The sequence below is a fragment of the Cygnus atratus genome, chromosome Z, assembly GCF_013377495.2.
Source record: "Cygnus atratus isolate AKBS03 ecotype Queensland, Australia chromosome Z, CAtr_DNAZoo_HiC_assembly, whole genome shotgun sequence".
NCBI lineage: Eukaryota > Metazoa > Chordata > Aves > Anseriformes > Anatidae > Cygnus > Cygnus atratus.
Genome location: NC_066396.1, coordinates 10,142,267 through 10,163,113, shown reverse-complemented (window position 1 = coordinate 10,163,113; position 20,847 = coordinate 10,142,267). Strand labels below are relative to the sequence as shown.

General features: G+C 39.8%; 1 protein-coding gene across 2 annotated transcripts in view; it reads right to left on the bottom strand.

Annotated features, from left to right (window-relative positions):
- UNC13B (unc-13 homolog B) overlaps positions 1 to 20,847 on the bottom strand; it is a 212,336-nt gene that overhangs the window by 148,786 nt on the left and 42,703 nt on the right. For both annotated transcript variants that reach the window (XM_050716466.1, XM_035563881.2), the window contains exons 6-7: positions 20,475 to 20,545; positions 17,322 to 17,379 (exon numbers count right to left, since the gene is read on the bottom strand). In XM_050716466.1, coding sequence (XP_050572423.1) covers positions 17,322 to 17,379; positions 20,475 to 20,545 — 129 coding nt within the window. The remainder of the gene's footprint in view (positions 1 to 17,321; positions 17,380 to 20,474; positions 20,546 to 20,847) is intronic.

Genomic DNA, 20,847 nt, shown 5'->3' with positions numbered 1-20,847 from the left:
TCTCTGGAGGGGCACTTTGCTTGCTAACCCTTCAGAAAAAGAGAACAGAGGAAAGGTTTCAAAAATGCAACACTGCTCTACAGCTGTGTTTGGCTGTGCAGAATGCAATGTTATCTTTGCAAGCTCAAAATGAAATTCACACGCACATCCCTGTACATCAGCGGAGTGCACCATTAACATGCTTGAAACAAAGGAAAACAAAAAATAGCCATTATTCACTCTATCCGCCACCACCAGCCTGTTTAAAAAGGACAATCAAATTCATGCCCCCCTGTGATAAGTTATCCAATGGTCTGTGGCCTACACAGCCAGTCACCCAGAGGCTAAGCAATGAAGTGAGAGTGCTGTTTTCATGCCAGATCCTCTAAAAATGTTTACACTGTTGCAAATAGGATGCACAGTCAGGGAATGCCTTTTTTCTTCCAGTGGTGATTTCCACCCCACTTATTCAATTCCCATTTTGTTTCATCTGAGGTAAAGTGCATTCTTAGCGAAATTTTCTGTTCCTTCCCACCCACAGGTTACTTCAATGTCCTAAAGTGGATGGAAAAGTAGAAAACAACCCCAATAGAAAACATGCCTGCAATCTACGAGCTGCTTGAATAAGCCTGGCTGTACCCTCTTAACTACAGTCAATTCAATTTGATTGTCCACACTGAAAACAGAGATAAGCCTCCTGCTTTTTAGTAGCCTACATTCTGCACAGTCCTTGTCAGTCTCTAGTCAATTGAATAAAAATGAAGAGCAATCATATACTGCTTTATTCAGCTTTATTAAAAGTGCAACGTCCATCAATTTTAATACAGTTCAGTGTTTGGAAAAAATGTTGAAGAAATGGTGTACAAAAAGGATTTGAAATGCCAGACCCTTTTGAAAAGCACAACATGTCCACTCTGTGGAGCAAGAAGTGATGTACTGGTAGACCACAAGGCACACACCACCTTCCGAAGGATAATGAGCTATTACTTAGATGAGCAGTCTCATTGTTGAACACTTGAGCCATCACTGTCTAATGTATAATAATTACTTTTGTAAAGTAATTACAAAAATTATACAAAAAAAATTATTCTTGTAGCAAATACAAATCCACAGTACTATTATCTGCATCAGAACAATAGTAAATCCAGAAATTCACTAATACTGGGCAAAACTTACTACCAAGATGTGGTAAGACTTGCATGATCACGGTCATCATGCAGACCAGCAGGAAGCAAAGCACAGCTTCTCTGGATGAGTAACTCAGACCAGCTGATGGCTCAGGGATTTCCAAATTCCCCGACCAGACAGTAGCAGAAGCACTATCTGGACTTATTATCCAGTCATCACATCCCACCTCTGTACTACTGGGCCCCATTAACCAATTGTCTCACCAGTTTTCTCCACAGAGCTTGGAAACAGTCAGTAGAAGCCCACAGCTCTAATAAATGCAGCCAGCTGCTGCAGGAGGCAATCCCCTAACCCTAACCCATGGCCTCACGTTCCTGCCTGTTTTGTGCTGGCTCTAGAATCTTGTCCCTAAGCAGTGAGCAGCACCCTACGCCAAAACCCTTCTGGATTGTGGAAGGGTTTTTTTTGCAGCCTAAGATAGGTTCTTGACCCAATTCTCACAGGGACAGCACAAGGAAAGTGGCAGGGTAACCCACTGGATGACCATTTGGCAGCTGGATGACCACTTTCTGCAGGAGCCAATGCTTACATCACTTTGAAGTGACTATAAGGCCACAGTTTCAGTCCTGCTTAATGCATTTCAGTGGCTGCCAACAACCAGCTGAGCACCAGCTAACCTTCTACTACCCACCTGAACATGACAAGAACATCACGGCAGGTAAAATTCTCCACTCCACTGGGACACTGTCTCTGGCTGATCTTCTTTCTGCTCTTTTTTATAGGAAAGGTAATATACATCGTGTCTCAGAAGATTTTCCCTATCAACTACAGTATCTCGAAGCAACATCTAAAAATAGATGTCGAATGTTAATCAAACATTTGCAGCATGTATGATTATTAAAGTTGGCACCAGAATTTCTTACTGGTGTATAGCACGAGGAAGTCTCTTTGAGGTCATCACACAAAATGTCTCCCTGAAGACAAGTTTAAAGGATGAAAGGCTCCAGCTACCATACCATCAATGAGGCAGGAACACATGGTTTCTCCTATGTACGTCCCGTGCACCTGCAGTATCTATAGCTGTTAGTACCAGGCAGAAATCCTCAGCAGGAACTGATTCATAAATAAGGGCCAACACCAGAAACTTAGCCACACTGAACTGCACCTGCCTTATGAGCAATCTCACTTTATTTAATGGAAATGTTCACAAATGAAGGCTTTGCTTAGCCTGATTAAGAGCACCAAAACCTGGCCCATATGTGGCGTACAGCACACATTATCCCTGCAAGAAAGTGTGTTGCAAAGTGTGTGTACATGGTGCCAATCCCATTCATTAACATACTTGACACTTCAATTTTATTAAACAAGAGCCTGACAAGAACTTGCAGAAGCAGCTTTGTGTGTACCATATCCCTTCAAAAGGAGGAGGCGAGGGGAGGAAAGTTGGGCCTTACAACCCACACTTCAGCAAAATATCCATCACAACACACATGGTGTGATATTGTCTTCTTCACATAGATGGTACACCAAGCCAAAAGGACAGTTGTAACTTGACCTCAGTCTCTGAAGATCAGTTAATTCATAACAAGACACATAACAAACACCACAAAGTTAGTAATTGTTTTGTCCCACTTTGAGAAATTGGACACATACGGAAAAGCTTCCAAGGGATGAAAACAGATTCTTCATCACTGGACCCACTGTCTAGAGAGTGGGGAGTAAGGCTGAATGGCATGGCAAGGAGCATGCTGTTCATGTTAAGTAACTGAATATTCATGCATATAGGCAGCATAAGAAAACCTATTGCACAGTCACATCACAAAGTAGGATTTTACAAAGATTGGGGAAAACACGGAAAGGAGATGTGTTCAGAGAATCCTCTTCTCCAACACAAGCTGCTTCCTGGAAACCTTCTTATTCCTCTCCTGCCTCCAGAAGTTATTATTCCACTGCTGCAGGGCAGAATACATATAGCTTTAATATATTGATATCAAAACCACTTTGAGCAGTCGTGTGATGCCAGGTCTACTAGTCACATTTAACCTCGCAACTTTCTTTACATCAAGCTTCAAGACAGGAAAGAAAGTTAACAGTAAAATTATTACAGGTGGCTGGAGGGATGCACTTTCACAGTTTCTTAAGGTCCCAATGTGCAGCCCGAGTTCCTCTCAAAAGGCTGCATTCAGCTGAAATTTCTAGCAATTATGTGTCATCAGCCACTGAGACCTGGGGTCCAATTCTCAAACTTAGAAATGCTTCACAAGCTTGAGTAAAAACTTGAATAAAAGCAGTAAATGCACCACGCTCAGGTACTCAGGAAGAAGGATGTTCATGCCAGGTTCTGTATCCCAAAACCCCACTTCTTCTCCAAAATAAGCCACTAAGCTTCTCCCAACTTTTGTGTATTTTTACAAGAACAAGGTAAAAGAGAAGACAGCATACTAACTGAATACATGACTTTCGGTCCAAGTCCAGAACAGATCTGTCAGCTCCACACCAGCGCATTTGCAACTCACCTTCCCCACTCTGCATCCATTTAAATTGCTTTTATAAAAGCTTCTTACAACTTCTTTCCTTAATCAAGTCTCAGAACCTGATATTCCATTGTCTACTGAACCATCAGTCACTTCTGACAACCGTGCAGCCTTTCTGAAATCTTATAATTAAAATGCATGGAAGGTTAAAGAGGACTACTGAAGTAGAGAGTGAGGGGGTTGTAACAAAAGGACACTAAGGCATTTTTCTGAGACTCGTCTATAGCTCTCCATACTGAAAACACAAACAGATTTTCAGTAATGATTTCAGTCCAACTTTACAGGTTATTAGTTCATCCTATTGCCTTCAACACTTAAAATAAATTTCAAATCTAGATAATTTTAAGACAGCTAGTTTGCTATATTCAGACTTCACACTGAGGGCTTTCATAACCTTGTTTTTCCCACTTAAAAACAGTTTCTGCTGCTGAAACAGTCTATAGCCAAGAACTGGACTGACAGTTTGAAGGGCAAAGCATGTCTTGAATATTTACCCTACTTCTTTATGTCTATGCTTTTCTTAAAATTAAACCAGGTCAGCAGCAAAAGACATCCCTTTGCCAAAATGCCCTCTGTCCAACCAGCATGGCTCTGGACTGCAGCACTTTTCTTGCAAGAAGTTCCTGGTAGGAGAAAGTCTTCCTGGTACCATCATGCTGTTTCTGCCACTTCCTTTCCAGTTGCTGTTGCAAACTGACTGCTACATTTTTCATGACAGCGCCAAGCCAATGGATTTGGCTTGGAAGCATCATCAATGCTCACCCAAGCCTCCCTAAAAGGATGCTAACATGATTTCAAGGAGGACAGCACAGCAAGGATGAGGGGGAAGGAGGAACAGAGATGGAAGAAGTACCAGGCTCTTTAAAAGAAAAAATATAATAATAAAACACACACCAGCACCCCAGAGAAACAGGTGACATACTCTGTACACAACTCCCCTAAATCTCTGAAAGACCAGCATCTAAGCATCCTCATTTCCCCCAAGCACAAAACTGGTGAAAGAAGTTTAGCTAATGCTCACTTATCACACTTCTGAGAATAACCCCACACAATTGAGACATCCAACACTGACAGCATTAGGAAGTCATTCAACATTGTTGATGCCTAAAGAATTTCTGGTTTGATCACAGACAAGAGAACAAGGAGGACAAGATGTGTGGGAGAGGAAAGAGGAAAGTCACTGGTGGAAGGAAGACTTTAAAATTCAGAACAGATCCGTGATTTTACCTTATTTAGCTGTTTACAGGTTAGAGCGAAAAAAATATAATTAGTGAAATACACTGTAACATTAGCTGGACACCTTATTTAAATTACTTGCCTGTATTAGATTGCCCTTTCCAAATTCCATTATGTCTAAAACAGAAAAGCATCAGGCAGAATCACCTCCCTGCTGGCAGCAGCTGCAGTCATCGCTCTTTGCATGCTCCCCTCAGCAACAGCCTCACTCTTTGTTTTGACATCGGGAGCAGGCACCTTCATTTTAAGATTGAAATACCAATCCTTGCAGGTCCTACAGGCAGTAGAAGCCATGCTCTGTAGCTTAAGCAGAAGCTTTGCCTGTTGCAACCTGTGGGAATTCCAGAAAGTAAACATGCTTCATGCATGTTTTCTGGGCAAATTAACAAAAACCTTGGGTTGTGGGGCCTCTGCAAAACTCCTGCACCTGAAGACTCACTGGTGTGATGAGTCAGTTTTACAGATCACTGACAGCTGTGGTATCTGTTTTACCTTTCCAAGGCTGGTGCGCACTTTTTAAAGAAAAGCCATACCACTTTTGCCATGACGTTGTCTCACTGAGCTCGAACATGCTACAGTACGTGCTGCCCTCGTGCCTCACTAGTGCCTGCCAGCCGTTTCCACTTTCAGATTTGCTCCTATCTGCAGTCTTTGGAATTTCCGTGATCACTTCCAACTTTTCTTCACATCTTACTAAAACAGTCACTTCTGATTCCCTTGTGTTTTTCAGTTACTTCAAATACGGACTTAGGCTCCATGAGTATGAAGACCAACACAAGAATGTGTACAAGCAGAAACCAGAATCATTTTCACAGGAAAAGAGGAATATTCCAATTCTGCCGTCTTCTCCTCAAATCCCAGTAAAAGCACAAGCAGTTCAGCCAAAACAAAACTAAACAGTGGGGGGAAAAAAAAGAATGGACAGCCATCCACACAAACATGAAGATTCAGTGAAAGTGAAAGAAAATACAACGGAATAGATTTTCTATATGCATGAATATTCCCAGTTTCCTCATACTGGAGCATGCTGCATCATTATAGGATCAGGAAACTTGCAATAAGTAAAACCGTTACGTACTCAGCTGCTCTCCCCATCCGAAATAACTCCAGTTGCCTGCATGTAACACAAATGGCAGCAAAGAATAGGAATGGAAAAAGAAAGCTTAGAAAAGCAAACCACAAGCATACTTTTCAAGTATTTAAAATGCTTTATAGATTGTGAGCTTGAAACCAAGATTTTTTTTATTTATAAATACAACATGAAGTTCATTTTGGGATTTACTGTTCACCGTCCAGTGTGTTTATAAGACATTGTAAAAATTAAGACCACTGTAAACCCTATGGATTACTAAGAAAACATGCATTTAGTAACACAAATAGACAAAACATTTATCAACACACTATTCAGCATAAGCAGTTAAACACTGTCCTCCCTAGTACACAAATTATCATGATTACAGACAGAACGTCCCAGAAAGCAGAGTCCAGGTAAGAGCCATACCTGAATTCTAGTCTTAACAGCGCAAGTCAAGTGGCAAAAGTTGTTTCATGTTTCAGCTTGTGTCCCTTTTCCAGAACAACGGTAACTCAGCACTGAAAGCACCACACCAGTAATACTAGCATGAACCACCTTGCAGAACTTACAGCCCTCACAGCACCTTATGGATGCAAACAATCACACATCAATTCTGCAAGTCAGCAGATCTCTCCACGTTAAAATCAATGGTGACAACAAATTCACACTAAAGCTTAACATAAGTTGGTAAGACAACCAAGTTATGGCTTTTCAATATCCATGTGGTCATCGCAGGGTGACACCTCAGAATGATGGTGGTAATCCAACAAACTATTATGTATACTGACCCCTCAAAGCAATTTGGCTGTATGCATGCAACTTGCAACTCCAAAGAAAAGTCTCAGAACAAACATTTCTGGAAGATAGGGTGTAAAAAGGAATGTTTGCAGGAGTGTTGATATGTAAGTACAGTAATAAATAAATACAAATCCTTCACATGCAGGCAGCACAAAGTTCGAGTAGGCTATATCTTGCTTTTTGCTGAAATTTATCTCTAAATGAAGCTCTCTAAACAAGGGAGAAAAAACAAAGTCTATAGAGCAGAGCACTAGCAGACTATAATCTGAGGCATCACAAATGCTGCTGTGGACCAGAGAAGCAACAAGTGCAACAAGCCACCACTCGGACAACTCGTCTGAGCCTGTCGCACGCTGACAACATGGAGATGTACCCAGACACATCAGAAGCCTGCCAGGATCCACCAGACAGTGTTTACATGACCCTGACCACACAGCTATCATCTCAGACTGGTTTTTACAGCAACAGAAATCCACAGATTGCCTAATGATCAGTTTTGACAGAGGCCTGAGTCTTTTCCAGGGGAAAAATAAGAGGAGAAAGAACACACAGCCAAGCTGGCAAAGAAAAAAGAAGTAAAGAGATATAACTTAGTAGCTTAGTGGGTAGTATCGGTGATAGGAGGACTGTTGGCCTAGATGATCTTGTAGGTCCTTTCCAACCTTGTGTTTCTGTGATTATAAAGCACATGAAGCAAGAAGAGATAGGATGGGGAGGCAACCGGAAGAAAGGGTACAGAAGCAAGAGGCAGCAAGGGCAGGAGCATCAGAGAAGGCATGGGGAGAGGGCTGATGAGAAAGAACAAGTAGTAGACAGAGCTCTGCACTGAGCTTTAATTTGCTGGCATAAATAGTTCATGTGAAGGACGATGACTTCCTATTAATATGTAAGTCAGATAATGGTGTATCTCTTTCTCATTCCTGAACAGCTAGCTGAAGCCACTAGCACATGGGAGAACAACCTCAGCATCTTCTGCCATCAAAAAGTTCCTATCTCAGGTAAACAGCAGGAGTCAAAGGAAGCCAGTGTTCAAACATTTGCAGCCTAGATTACTTTTAAAGATCCAGCAAAACTCTGCAGAAGCACAATATTATTGCACTGAGACTACACGCTACCAAAACCCATTTCATAATGCACAAATAAATGCACATGTAACATCCCAAAGCAACTGGAGGGAAAAAAAAAAAAAAAACAAAAAACAGAAGATACTAAACATTTCCAAAACCAGTTATGCAGACTGGAATACTACAGCAGAAGTGGAGCTTACCTGTCCTGCAGCTTTTCCCAAAGATAAAAATCCTAGACTGACAGCCTCACTCCCTCAGGACAAAATACTAACCTGCACAGAATGAACAAGTTTCAAATAACACAAATACTGATTCCTCAAACCAGCTCCGACCATTCCTAGTCCTTGTTTCATTAACAGCTACTGTCTCGGTGGCTGGCACAATACTATTCACAGTTTCAAAATGCAGCAAGGAGAAAACCAATAAGAACTGAAAACATGCCCCAGAGATGAGGTCTCTCCTTGGAGGAGAAATATTACCATCTGCCATAGAAGAAAGTCCTCAAACTGACAGTGACGTCCCTGAGCCAGCTACTTACCTCTCTACCAAACCAAGTTCCTCCCGTACAATATAAACATCCCCCAGACAAAAGCAGATTAGAGACTATTATTTCAATGCATAAGACATAGCAGCTGATGGCAAGTGGGGTAGCAGAGAGAGAAGAGCAGCTTCGTTTAGAAACCAGCTCCTTACCTCCCAAGTGTTCTCATGTTGAGAAGCTGGGTCATGCTACAGCTAGAAACTACCTAGGCAGACAACACTGCAAGAGCAAGGAAAAAGAGACGCACCCAGAGAGGCTAGGGGATTTTCCCAGCCAGAATCTCAAAACTCCATTTTTGTTTGTTTTTACTAACACCCACTTCACTTCAGCATCTAACATTTTGGATAAAAGACGAGTTTATTAAAGATTCAACACATATGCCGCTTCATTTAAGATTCAGGAGCTAACAGTATATATCTCAGTCCCTCAGTATAATCACAGAAGACCTGGGTTGACGGTCTTGATATTTTGAAGGTTAATGAAAACAGAATTTCTTTTTAGCCTTTTCAAGTTGTTTTCATGCTTCGTAGAAAAAATATATGAATAACCTCATTTTGTGAAGAAAAAAGGACCTTCCAGATCACCTTTGGGAACAAATTTAAGCCTGTCCAAATCTGAATTGAAAACACCAAGAAGTCTAGACAGATAGAAAATGGAAAGCTGCAATTCTAAAAACATACAGCAACAAAATATATTAACACTGGTATACACAATACAGACAAAGCAGACTAGTTACTTTGTGTGCTCTTAAACACCAACACTGCATGTCTCAGTTATCACATTATTTTGTATTCACAAGCTTCAGTATTCAAAAATGAGGTTTCGTATAAACCTCCAATTAAGGACTAAGCGATGCCAGCAGCCTGGTGCCTTGGATGCTACAACATTCCTGTCATTAACACATTTTATAAAATACATTTAAGTTCCCACAGTTAGCTGAACATAACATATGCTCACTCTGTGCCTCAATTATGCAACTATTCAAGGAGGAACTCCTCCTCCCTACTTCACACTGTCAAGCCTGGATCAGCAGGGACACTGTAGAAAAGCAGAATATTCCAAGTTTTTAATGCAGTCTAATTTGATTTCCTGCATGCCATTTTGTTTCACTGCTGTTTACAAGTCTCCAAGAGTGGCTGGGCTGTACTACACCCATCAGAACATTATCATTTACTGCTGTCCACTTCTTACATGCTGATAAATTACTTAATTCTCCTCTTTTATTCCATGCTGAGTGAAGAAAAGAGAGCATCTAAACGTGTTCATAAAAGCAAAATGAGCTCAGGAAATTACGATATACTTGGTGCTGATAAAACACTGTTTATTGAATACAAACAGAGCTGGGCAGGTACTGGGCAGATCTTTCTTCTAGATTTAATATATCCCCTCTTCTAGATTTAATATATCCCCTTTCCCTTCACTAAGGCCCTCCACACAATATAAGCAGATTTCAGAGTCTATAGAAATGTACTTAATTCCAGTATTTGATATACAACCCAAATTACACACATACCATTTTAATGAATAAGGGTCTAAAATAGAAAGTAACCATTAAACAGCATGTTAGAGCCACGTCAGGTTTTCAGTAAGCAGAATAACTGAGAGGGTTTCATACCAATCATCACCTTTTTCAGTTCAGTTTTGGAACACCACAAATGAGGGAGAAGACCTTTGCACAAAAGGAGATGAAAAAGCACAGGAAGAAGATGAGCTAGCAGTTGACAGGGACAAGGACAAGCACTACAGTACTACACCTTCTCCTCCCTGCTCAGTACTCCATGCTTTCGACCACACTTTACTGCAGTTTAGCACTCAGTTTATGCTGAAATTTTGGAGTACTTTAATTTCACTAAATTAAATGGCCCTTATGACCAGATTTACCATAGCTAAACAAAATCAGACAGAGATGAGAATTTAAGCAGGGCTTGGATAACGATCACATCATCAAGGGTATCCATGAAGTTATTACAAGCTTGTGCAACTCATTAAGAAATACAGACAAAAGAATCACACAGAGTGACTGTCAATTTCAGCTACAGTGGAAAACCTGTAACATTTCTACCACTGCACAAATACCTAACAGACCTGCCATGTCTTTTAAGTTGCTGGGCTACCCAGTCACACAGGCTATTTGGCTAAGATGCAGTAAGCAAAAGAACCAACAACGGGTTTGTATCCTCCTTGAGATACAAGTTTGGACTACCATTGATTATCTAGCATTACCTATGTACATAAAGCAAAGACTAATAGAATGTTGCATAGCAGCAGAGAGAAAAGATTTGGTGCCTTTTTTCTTATGATTTTAAATCTTGACTTTCTGTACAAGACTTATTGCTCAAGGACACATTCAAGGACACATAGATGGCTTCTGTATAAAGCAGAGCAATAATTTTGTATCAGTTTAGTATCATTAAATTTAGAAAACAAGTGGTTATAAATTCCAGATTAATTTTCTGTTATTGCTATGACACTAAAGGATGACTAACAACATTTCAGAATCCATTAAAAAATCCCAGCAGGAAAAAAAGAAGCATCCATGAAAAGCACTAAACAAATTATGAAACCTATGTGATTAACTGAGCATTTACTTTTTTGATCACTGCTTATAAAGAAACATGTCACTATTAGTGTTCGCTATTTCAGGAAGAGGTTTGAGGCTTATTTAAATGTTCCAGCATTTCAGGAAGAGTTGGGGCTTATTTAAAAGTCATAGCTTCATTTCCTTGTCAAAACCTTTCAGAACACAGCACGTACTCTAGGAAAACAACTACCTAAGTATATCTGCAGGATCAGCAGCAAAGCCACAGAGCTGCTCTCCTCCAGAGTTCAGAAGTAGGTCAAACTTTGTTACTGTACAGCCTTCTAATATAGCCAGTATTTTTAACCTTCATTTGCTGAATACTTTTCCTTAGACACATTCAGTCCCGAAGTAGCAGCTTTAGCCTAAATACGCAGGCAGACATTTTAGAGCAAGACCTCGAATCTGCTTTCCTTTGAGCACACCTATCACCCTTCCACAGCCAGAACAGGCACTGAGAACTGCAAAGCCGCAAGAAAATTAGTCTCCCAGATGGGATTTATCCTAAACAATGAGAAACAGGAGTTGTCAGTCACCCAGAAGCAGAGAGCCCAGAGAATGCTGTTTTCCCAGCCCATCAGCTAAATCATCACACCACAGCTCATACAACGGTTTCACTTGTACAGACGAGAGCAATTTTTCTTTGCCTAGCTTAATTTGAAAAGTCATTGATGTGTCCTGTTTTGAATTTCACTGACCATTTTTTAAGGATTGTTATAAGGCTTACTGTTTGCACTGCAGCCAGTGGTTTTACTAGCTATCCATAACACCTTTTCAATGACTGCAGCAGGATCTTCAGTGTCACCCGCCCTTGAGAAGACTAAAATGGTCACTGACCTCTTCAGCACTTTTCCCAAATGAGCCTTGTCTAGAGATGCCATGGGTAGCTGCAGACCTCTGTTGCTTCTAAATGCAGAAGCAGGCTAGTAACTTCAGAAAAAAAAGAAAAAAAAAAACAACCTTGCAAAAATATAGATGTGCAGCATATATATTTACAACAAGGAGAGCAGTATTTCCCAGCAACTGCAGCACACTATGCTGCCTGCCACTATAACACTACAGATCATGCACCTCTGTGAACAATTTAAATGGTTAAGGCATGCCTTGTTTAAAAGCATTTTGATACTGCCTAGCCTTGATAGCCTGGTATAGATTTTTTTTTTAAATTATATTGTTACTTTTTAGGAAAAAATCTCTTACTAGAACGTCAATTCATCACATTCACTGCCACAGGGTCAGTTTGACCAGCTGAACACTGGTGGATAGCAGCCAGTGTATGCTCTGATTAGAATAAACCATAGCATTCAACACCAGCTCAAGACGATATGCTTGAATGAGTGCACATGTAAGCTTGGATGGCTATTGATTTCACTCTGTGAAAACAAGCTGCAACGCATATCCTGCCAACACAGCTCTTTAAGCAAGAGCTCTACCCAGCTGTCTTGGATCCACAGCCTGCCCCAGCCTGTGAACTCAGTGCCACCACCTCTGCCAGAACTGTACCGCCAGTGCTGCTGAAATCCTAGCAGTAGGTTTTGATAGCTCTAACTCAATGGCACTTTAATTGCCACTGATGGCAAAAGACATTAGCAACCACAGTACAGCACCCTAAACACAAGGTAAAAATCAGTGTGGGTGTATCAGGCTGGCTGAGGAGCAGGGGCAAGGCAGAGAGAAGAGTTTGTTTGTTTGTTTGTATTAAAACATTTTTTAGCAGTCAAGAGATCCTCACCAGTGCTATGGAAAGCACTGTAATCTCAGCATTGGAGCCCGTTCATGCAGAGGAATATATAAGCCTTCCTGATGCATCAGTGGAATCTGAGCTCCTAAAAAGAGAACTAGTGGACATCAGCTACAAAAACTCTCAAAGTGAGCCTTCACTGCCTTTAAAACAGAATTAATTATGAAGACACTAACAGAAATTTGCCTCACACATTTTGCAGTAGACTTCTTTTAAAATTAGTGGGAAAGAAGAGTCAACAGCACATTGATTTGGTCTCAAACGACACCCTATACTGTGTATAAAACATTTTGTCAGCTATTTAGTCGTTAAAAAGCTGCTTATGCATCAACAACAAAGCTGTAGGATTTTTTGTTTCCTTGCATGCACACACTCATTCCAGATTATATTTAGGGTTCCTTTTTATTCTCCTGGACTAGATGCTGTCTTGTTCCTTTCTCTCTGATCTGCTGGCAGATCAAGGACAGGCTAGGTCTGGTTGTTTTTGCTGACATGACTGTGAATCAGAGCAGTTACTTCTTTCCTTGTTGCATCCGCTCACAATCCAGAGACAGAGAACAAATTTACCTCTTCTGAAAAAAAAAAAAGAAAAATGAAAAAAGAAAAACCACAACCATGGTAGACGGGCATTTTACAGAGCAAAAGACACACAAGACAGAACTACAGTGTGCTATGGTCTATCAGGGCCTAACTGTGAAAAGAGCAACAGCACAGGCTCCAGGAAACAGAAGAAAAGTATACGCTTTATCCTCCCTTCTCTGCATTCTCAGAAAGATTATCAGACAAAGATAACAGGACAGGCATAACTGGTTCATTCAGGAGCAGTTAGATTATCTTCTCTCAGAATTATACTGAACAAACCAGCTCTCCACCGGACTTCTAAACTCCCCAAAAAAAAGGTAAGGGGCAGTATTTCCAATAACTGATATTAACCAAGACAGTCAGATATTCTCCCCAATATTACTGAGTACCTTTCTCATCCTCATTTGCACTGCCGTCTGCTCCAAATCAGAGATGCACTTAAAATATTGACAGAGTAACTCACTTATGAATTATAATGGCCTTTTACATTGCCAGAAATGATCTTGAGCATTCAAGAAAAATAGATCTATACCTACAACAGTAAATAACTTGAGTCAATAAGCTCTAAGTAATCAAATAACATTTTTTTCAATGCTTTATTTACAGTGAAACTCCAGACAGTAAAAATTTGCTTTCTTTTTAATTCACATTCAATTTCAGCTTGTGGGTAAAATCCAATATGAGGATGCTGCAGTTATCCAACAACGAGGTATCAGGAAATTAAGAATTATGGTTCTGGAATTACGAAATCCACTGGCACTACAGTGCCTTGCTTATTGCTTGAGAGCACTAAATTTAAATCAATTGGTTGCATGTGATCTTGCTGGGTCAGAATAAATATATATAGGAGCACAGAAGTGGAGAAACAAAAACGAAATGACCAAGTATAATGAAGAAAGAGGCAGGAAGTGCCTGGATCAGTTAGAGAGACATGTACAAGAACAGAGCTGCCTGCTTCTTTTAAGAATAGGTAATGCAGGATTGGGCTTCTTACAACAGTAATGATGAGTCTGACTTTTCCAGGGACAAAGCAGCATTCAAGAATGAAACTGGCAGCTCCATTATCTCTGGAAAAATTAGAGCACTTAATCTGGACTGAGATTTCCTATGGCACCACGCCAAGGCAGCAGCCCATGAACGAGTAGAAGTGAGAACCCATCTCCACAGACCAGCAGTTGGGTTTTAGACATGGCCTCCCTATCTTCTCTCTCACACTGTCCCATCTGTCTCCCCCTCTGTACTGCCAATGCAACACAAGATGTTGTGACAAGGCAGAGGATAAGGAAATAACCGTGAGAGAAGGTGGTTTGAGAAGCAGACAGATATGTACTGAGAGCACAGGCACAGAACAGGGCAGAACTGTAATCCAATATTTAATTCTAACATGTAAGGGCAAGTATTTCCACATTTAATGAACCTGATGACCCTTCCTGCTAGAGTAGGATTTTCTCTAGCCAGAACAAAGAAGCCAGAAGAGCCTTCTGACAACTACAGGAAGGCAAATAACAACACCAGTAGCACATGCAGGTGCTCTCCCTGAACAATAATGCAGTTCCACCACGGAATACAGGTTAACTGGGATAGAGAAGAGCATTCTAGGCCCCATTTCCAAGAAGTCAGGCCAAGACTGACCCACACTTCTGCCAAATTAGACCAGATATAAAGTTACCTCTTGAAATGCAAGCCATGCTATTGCTCTCTGGTGCATACAGGGGGTTGTGGTCGTGGTTTTTGTTGTGTTGGTTTGCCTGTGTGTGGTTGTTTTGTTTGTTTGTTTAAGTATTTGGAAAGATGGGTCAAAGTCTCATAGGGCAAAAATTACTCATACTCAGCTTTTTGCACCTTCTAGATACCTAGTTCTGTTGTCCAGATGATCGTGTCCTGTTCCCAGCCGCAATCTGATCTCAGCTAGCACATCATGATGGAAAATCAGATGAGTCTTACAAATGTTCCTGAGCATATTTTTATTATATCTAAAAATATATCTATCAATTATTTACCCACATGTTAAGAAAGAACATTCTGTGCTCAATGTGTTTTAGGTTCAGGAAGGACACCCACTCTGTTCCTATGTAAAAGGGGGTTGAGCACTTGCGTCATATGCAAAGGTCGGGTCAGTTTTCAATACAGAGGCATAGTCAATGCATCTTCTTGGTTGAATTCTTGAGTTCCAAAGGACTACGCAACATTCAGACAAGCTTACAGTTCTTATGCAGAGAATAATTAATGGAAAGTTCATTTTCCCAAAGTACTTCTACATCAAGATGACTATTTCATATTTGGCCATGTAAACAATTAGATATTCAGAGATGCCGGATTCACAGAGGCAGCAGATAAGCAGAAGTACATGCAGTGCCACAAGCTTTATTGAATTACTAGAAAATTCTTTAATACATTAGCCACATACTGCTATTAAATATTTAATATTGGAATTCTAATGACTGTTTTAATCCCATGAATGATTAAATTAATTCTTATGTGAAATTCATTGTTCTAATCAATTAATTGTTGTAAAAGGTCACTTTTTAGCAAGACACCGGCTGTTAACAGGCAACACAGAAAGGTCATCTATAGTTCTTCACTATTATGTCTGTTTGCAAGAGGAGAGCTGGTCCTCCAGGGAAGACACCAGCTTCGAGAGCTTGAGGATGTAAAAGCACCATGCTGTGGGAATAGGTGCAGCTATTTTCCCTACACAGAAGCATTCCTCCCAATTTACCTAGGCTTCACAATATTTAGAACAGTCAATCAGACCAGCCTCTCTCAAACAAAAACAAAGTCCAAGGCACACAGCCAGGAAAGTCATTTCAGCAAATAATACATTCATTACTTGGACACTTCATATCAGACTGTTTTTCTTTGACCTTCTGACACTTAAGAGTTCTGTATACTATGCTAATATGATTTTGTCAAGTATTACACTTTCTCCAATATTTCTTATTTGTAGGCCTTACAAAACAATTGTACCCTCCCACATATGAATTTATCTAACAAGTGTTTTATTCTGTATTTACACTCTTTAGAAAAAATACATTTGGTGTTACCTAGGCTATCAACGCTGGAATACTTTCATATAGCCTTGTACATTTTCCAGCTACAGAACACCTTCAGATTTCCTAGGCAATTGATAACATCCATCTTCTCTTCAAGATATTTTTTAGGTAACATAATAAAAGCACACAGAGAAATTAGTTTTACTCATAAAAGAAAGTAATTAACATTTCCTAATGTTAACAGCTTCGTAGATATCCTACCATCAGCCTAATGGATAAACAGCCTGCAAAGTATAATATGCAAGTCTTATAAGATTTTAAGTAGAGGATAAAAGATTTGGTTAAATTATGAACCTTGAATTTTATTAATGTTGCTATCAAAAGTAGATAAGACATTCATACGAGACATCACTGAGCTTTCATCTACTATATGTTAAAAGCAGTGCTTCAGAAATCTAATTTTGTGGACCATCAGATACAGTTTGTACTATGCTATTTTCCCATCCATGTTTTCAGAAGCATAAAAAATGCAAGATGAGATAAGCAGAAATTAGTAAAATATTTATCATTCATCATCACTGCATTTAAAAGTAGTATCAAGTACACAAACCTCAGATGCATTTTAACAGGCTACTGGCAGGGCTTCCAACTCCATCTATTCTTCTCCTCTTACGACTTCAAAGTCATAAAAATAATTTTCAACGCATGATGTTTAAAGAGAACACAACTTGACTCAGCTATATAAAGGAAATTCAGCAATTTTCTTATTTGCATTGGTATTGAAGGAGTCTGACAATCTAGGTGACTTTGAACACGTTGTGTTCCTAACACATGAGGACATACAAACATATTAGTGACGCAATGCCTGTTTTCACTTTCTAGCATCAGAAGCTTTACACCAACAATTTTTGGGGGCAGAGCTTTTCATAGCCAACAAAATTTATTTTCTACAGAGACATTTAAGCATTTCAAACAAGAAATTATTGTTCAGATGTACCATCATTTTATAACTAAACAGAGAAGGAAATTGAGTACACAGAACGAGGGAAAAAAATAAAGACTAACTTACAACACTGGGAGGCAGCACTGGGCAATGGTTTCTTCTGGACTTCCTCCTGAAAGGAATACTGAAGAGAAAAAAAAAAAAGAAGAAACCCCATTAAGGAAGAAAATGGTAACTTTATGAAACAGATTTTGGAGTATGACATGCCACACTTCGGAGAAAACAGCTGTGCTGGCATCAAAGTGCTAAGTATTTACCTTAATATCCATATTCAAATATACTCCCAGATGTCTTCTCCCTTTTCATGCCAAAACCAGGTGTTAAAAACTGCACATCTGGTTAAGGTAATGTTTGCTTTACTGCAAGCACAGGGCCTATTCTGAGTTCGGAGAGCTCAAATTAGACATATAAAAGATTTGATTCTCATAATGTTACTATTATGGGGAGCTCAAAACCAAGCACGAGTCCATTATGTTTTATGCACTCTAGTACGATTTCAACAGTTCAAAAACAAAGTGTGGGCTCACAGCAACATTACACCAGGAGACTGAAGTGGCTGGATAATTAGCGTGCCCAGCAGGGCAGTAACACAATGTTTTCCTATCCAACGCATACAGTGGATCACTGAAGAGTTTGTATGTCCAAAGCAAAGAATTTTAACGTCTCATTTAATTCTAAATTAGAAACAGTAACATATTTCAATTAACCAACTCTGACTTTTTACAAAGCTGTTTGGTACAGCATCAAAGTGTTCCCTAGGGGAATGCCAGTGGTCATATTTTGTTATTTTCCTCTGTGATGCACTATACAGAGATACGAGGAAAATTAGGACAATTGGGCAAAACAATAACAGTCTTTGTTAAGTATAAAAGGTCTAAAGACAAAGGAAGTGGCAACCTCAGTGACCTGGTGCTGCAATCTGAGCAAAACAGAACTGCCAGACAGCCTCTCCATGGATTTAGTAGGGATTAATGACCAGTCCATTACATGGAGGGCAGCAACCTGCAGATTTTTGCTGTGGTTATCTTCAAATCTGTGTTCTTTAAAATGCACGAGTGATCCTGAAAGGCAGTTACTCCTATCATCAAGAAACTGCCACCTCAATGAGTTATCCAGGATTGTGAAAACAAGAATTACGGGATCTTGCAGCGCTGACTGTTTGACAAAATGATGAAAGGAAGTCTGACGATGAGCAATTTCAGTGGCACAGGACAGCAACGGTCCTGAATGATCATACTTGGATCCAAAAATAGCAGTAGTTTGTCCTTTCTATGGCATCAACCCAATGGCTATCGGCAGGCCCAAAATGCAAACTGAACATTAAGTGTTTGCAGGAGTAGCAACTAGAAAGCACTTTGTAACACCAAATGCAAACTACAAATGAACCTCCATCTCAAATATTTTTGTGCGACTTTAGTCTGCTCATCCATTGTCTCAAGCAAAGATAGCTAACCTTAATGCACAGAAAAGATAAAGACACATTCCTGCATGAAATACCACTGTAGGACTGGGACTCTGCAGCCCAAAAGCCATGCAGAAGGAGAGGTTTGTGGAGCTGAGTGCCACAGGGTGAATGAATGAGCATCAGTCATTCAGCTTCTCCAAAAAAAAACCTGCTCCCAGCTGGTTGCACAACAAAGGGTTTATTTGCTCAGAGCAAACAAGGTATTTCTTCAGGCTATGCACAATTAAGTTACTGAATTTCTTGCTGTGTAACTGACCTAGGTGAGTTCAAATAGCAACTGGCATCTACAGAAAAAAAGTCGATCAAGTGTTTTTAAACACAACAATACTGCCTCTGGCCTTGGAAGTTCCAGAGCTACAAGTCACTGCAAATTAGGGGAATACACAAGGAAGGTATCCCCCGTTCTAGGTTACCTTCAGACATGGGAGAAGCATTCTTACATTTTTCATGTTCTCACTGGTGAAAGGAAACATTCATAATAAATTTGTGATTGTTATGTCACAAATACAGAGGCATGACTTTGTTACTAATATGTGGTGAAAGCATGCACTTCACATGCAGATGGGCAGCACTCCAAGGGAGGGAGAGTCTCACAAAGCTCGGGACATCGTTCAGCAAATTCAGGTTCAGTGAAACACTAGAGGGCATCTATGCTTCACTGAAGTACCTGGCACAGGCTTCTGCTTACAGTCCACAGGAGCAGGGAGGCACCACAGCAGTATCACTGACACACAAAATCATACATTTAGTTTTTCATCAGCTCCAAGAGGTTCTCAAACTTCTAGGAAGGCAGGAGAGGTTGCCTTCAAGCAATTATGTTTTTATTGACCCAAATACTGGTCTGTTCTCAGTCAAAAAGAAAAACCCACCTTGTTTTTCTCCATCTACACAGTAAACCCGATGACTCAAATAAGGAGTGGAGAAGAGGAGATGAAAAATCCCAGAACAAAAATTTCCTAAAGTCACTGACAGAACATTTTGCAAGATATCTTGCTAAGGAATGAGACTTAATAAGAGTTTAAGCCCCACACTTCTACTCACTGGTGTTGGCATCAACACATGAGAGGTAAGAAATGCTAAACTTCTGGTACAGACATAATTATGTTAAGTCCTACTTTGCAGACAGTACCATAGTATGAAGTGTAAATAAAGGTTTTATTAATATAAATGTTCCAGGTTCTCTAATAAAAATCACAACTTTTCATTTTGTAGTGGCTTAGCCAAGTACATACTAAGAAAACCCAGAAAATCAAAATCATAGCTAGAAGGTATTACAGTACAAGATTCATAAACTGAGCCACAAACAACTGGATTTGGACAAAAGTTTTCCCTCCAGCACTGTCTCAGATCCAAGAAAGATTCAGTATCTTGTTTTGTCTTCTTCCCAGAAGAAGCTAACTGCAATAAAAAATCCTTTTTGATTTAATTTCACAAATGAAGAGAACCTATCATAGCCTGTCAAAAATGTTTCACTCACTTGTGAGTTAAAGCATGATGTTAACTTTCTTTTGAGTGTATGTGCAACAACTGAACAGTTCTCACTATGTGAGCACTTCCCCAATGCAGGGAAAAACATTTCTCTGCTTAACAATAACAGTACACTTGAGAAAACCATTCTGTGAGAAGTCCACAGAAAACTTGTAAACAATGAACATTTAGTAGTTACCTTAGCAATCACAGAGATCTAATACAAAAACTAGAAGTAAGATATAAGGGATTCAGAACTACCTTCATCTTTTAATTCAGATATTTACCTCATCATCTCCCAGAGAATTTATTTGTTCTAATTTTCTGGTCCAGTATCTGGCTTCTTCCTCTGGGATATCTGTAACAGAAGAACAAGCCACACCATCTTATTAGCCAGTCAAGTCTGCATTTACCACCAGAAGCAATAAAACAGGGAGGGTATTCCAAGAGCACACCACAGGAGAAAAAAAAAAAAAAAAACATACCACACAATTTTGAAGCAACAAGATTGGCCTGTACTAGTGCTCAGAAAATAAATGTTCTAAATACACAGTTCAGCACTTACATTACTTTCTTGTTTAAAGCCAATTAACCAAATATACACTGCACAAAGGTCAGAAAGAGTAAGACTGGTTCATATGATATTTAATTCAAGTATTA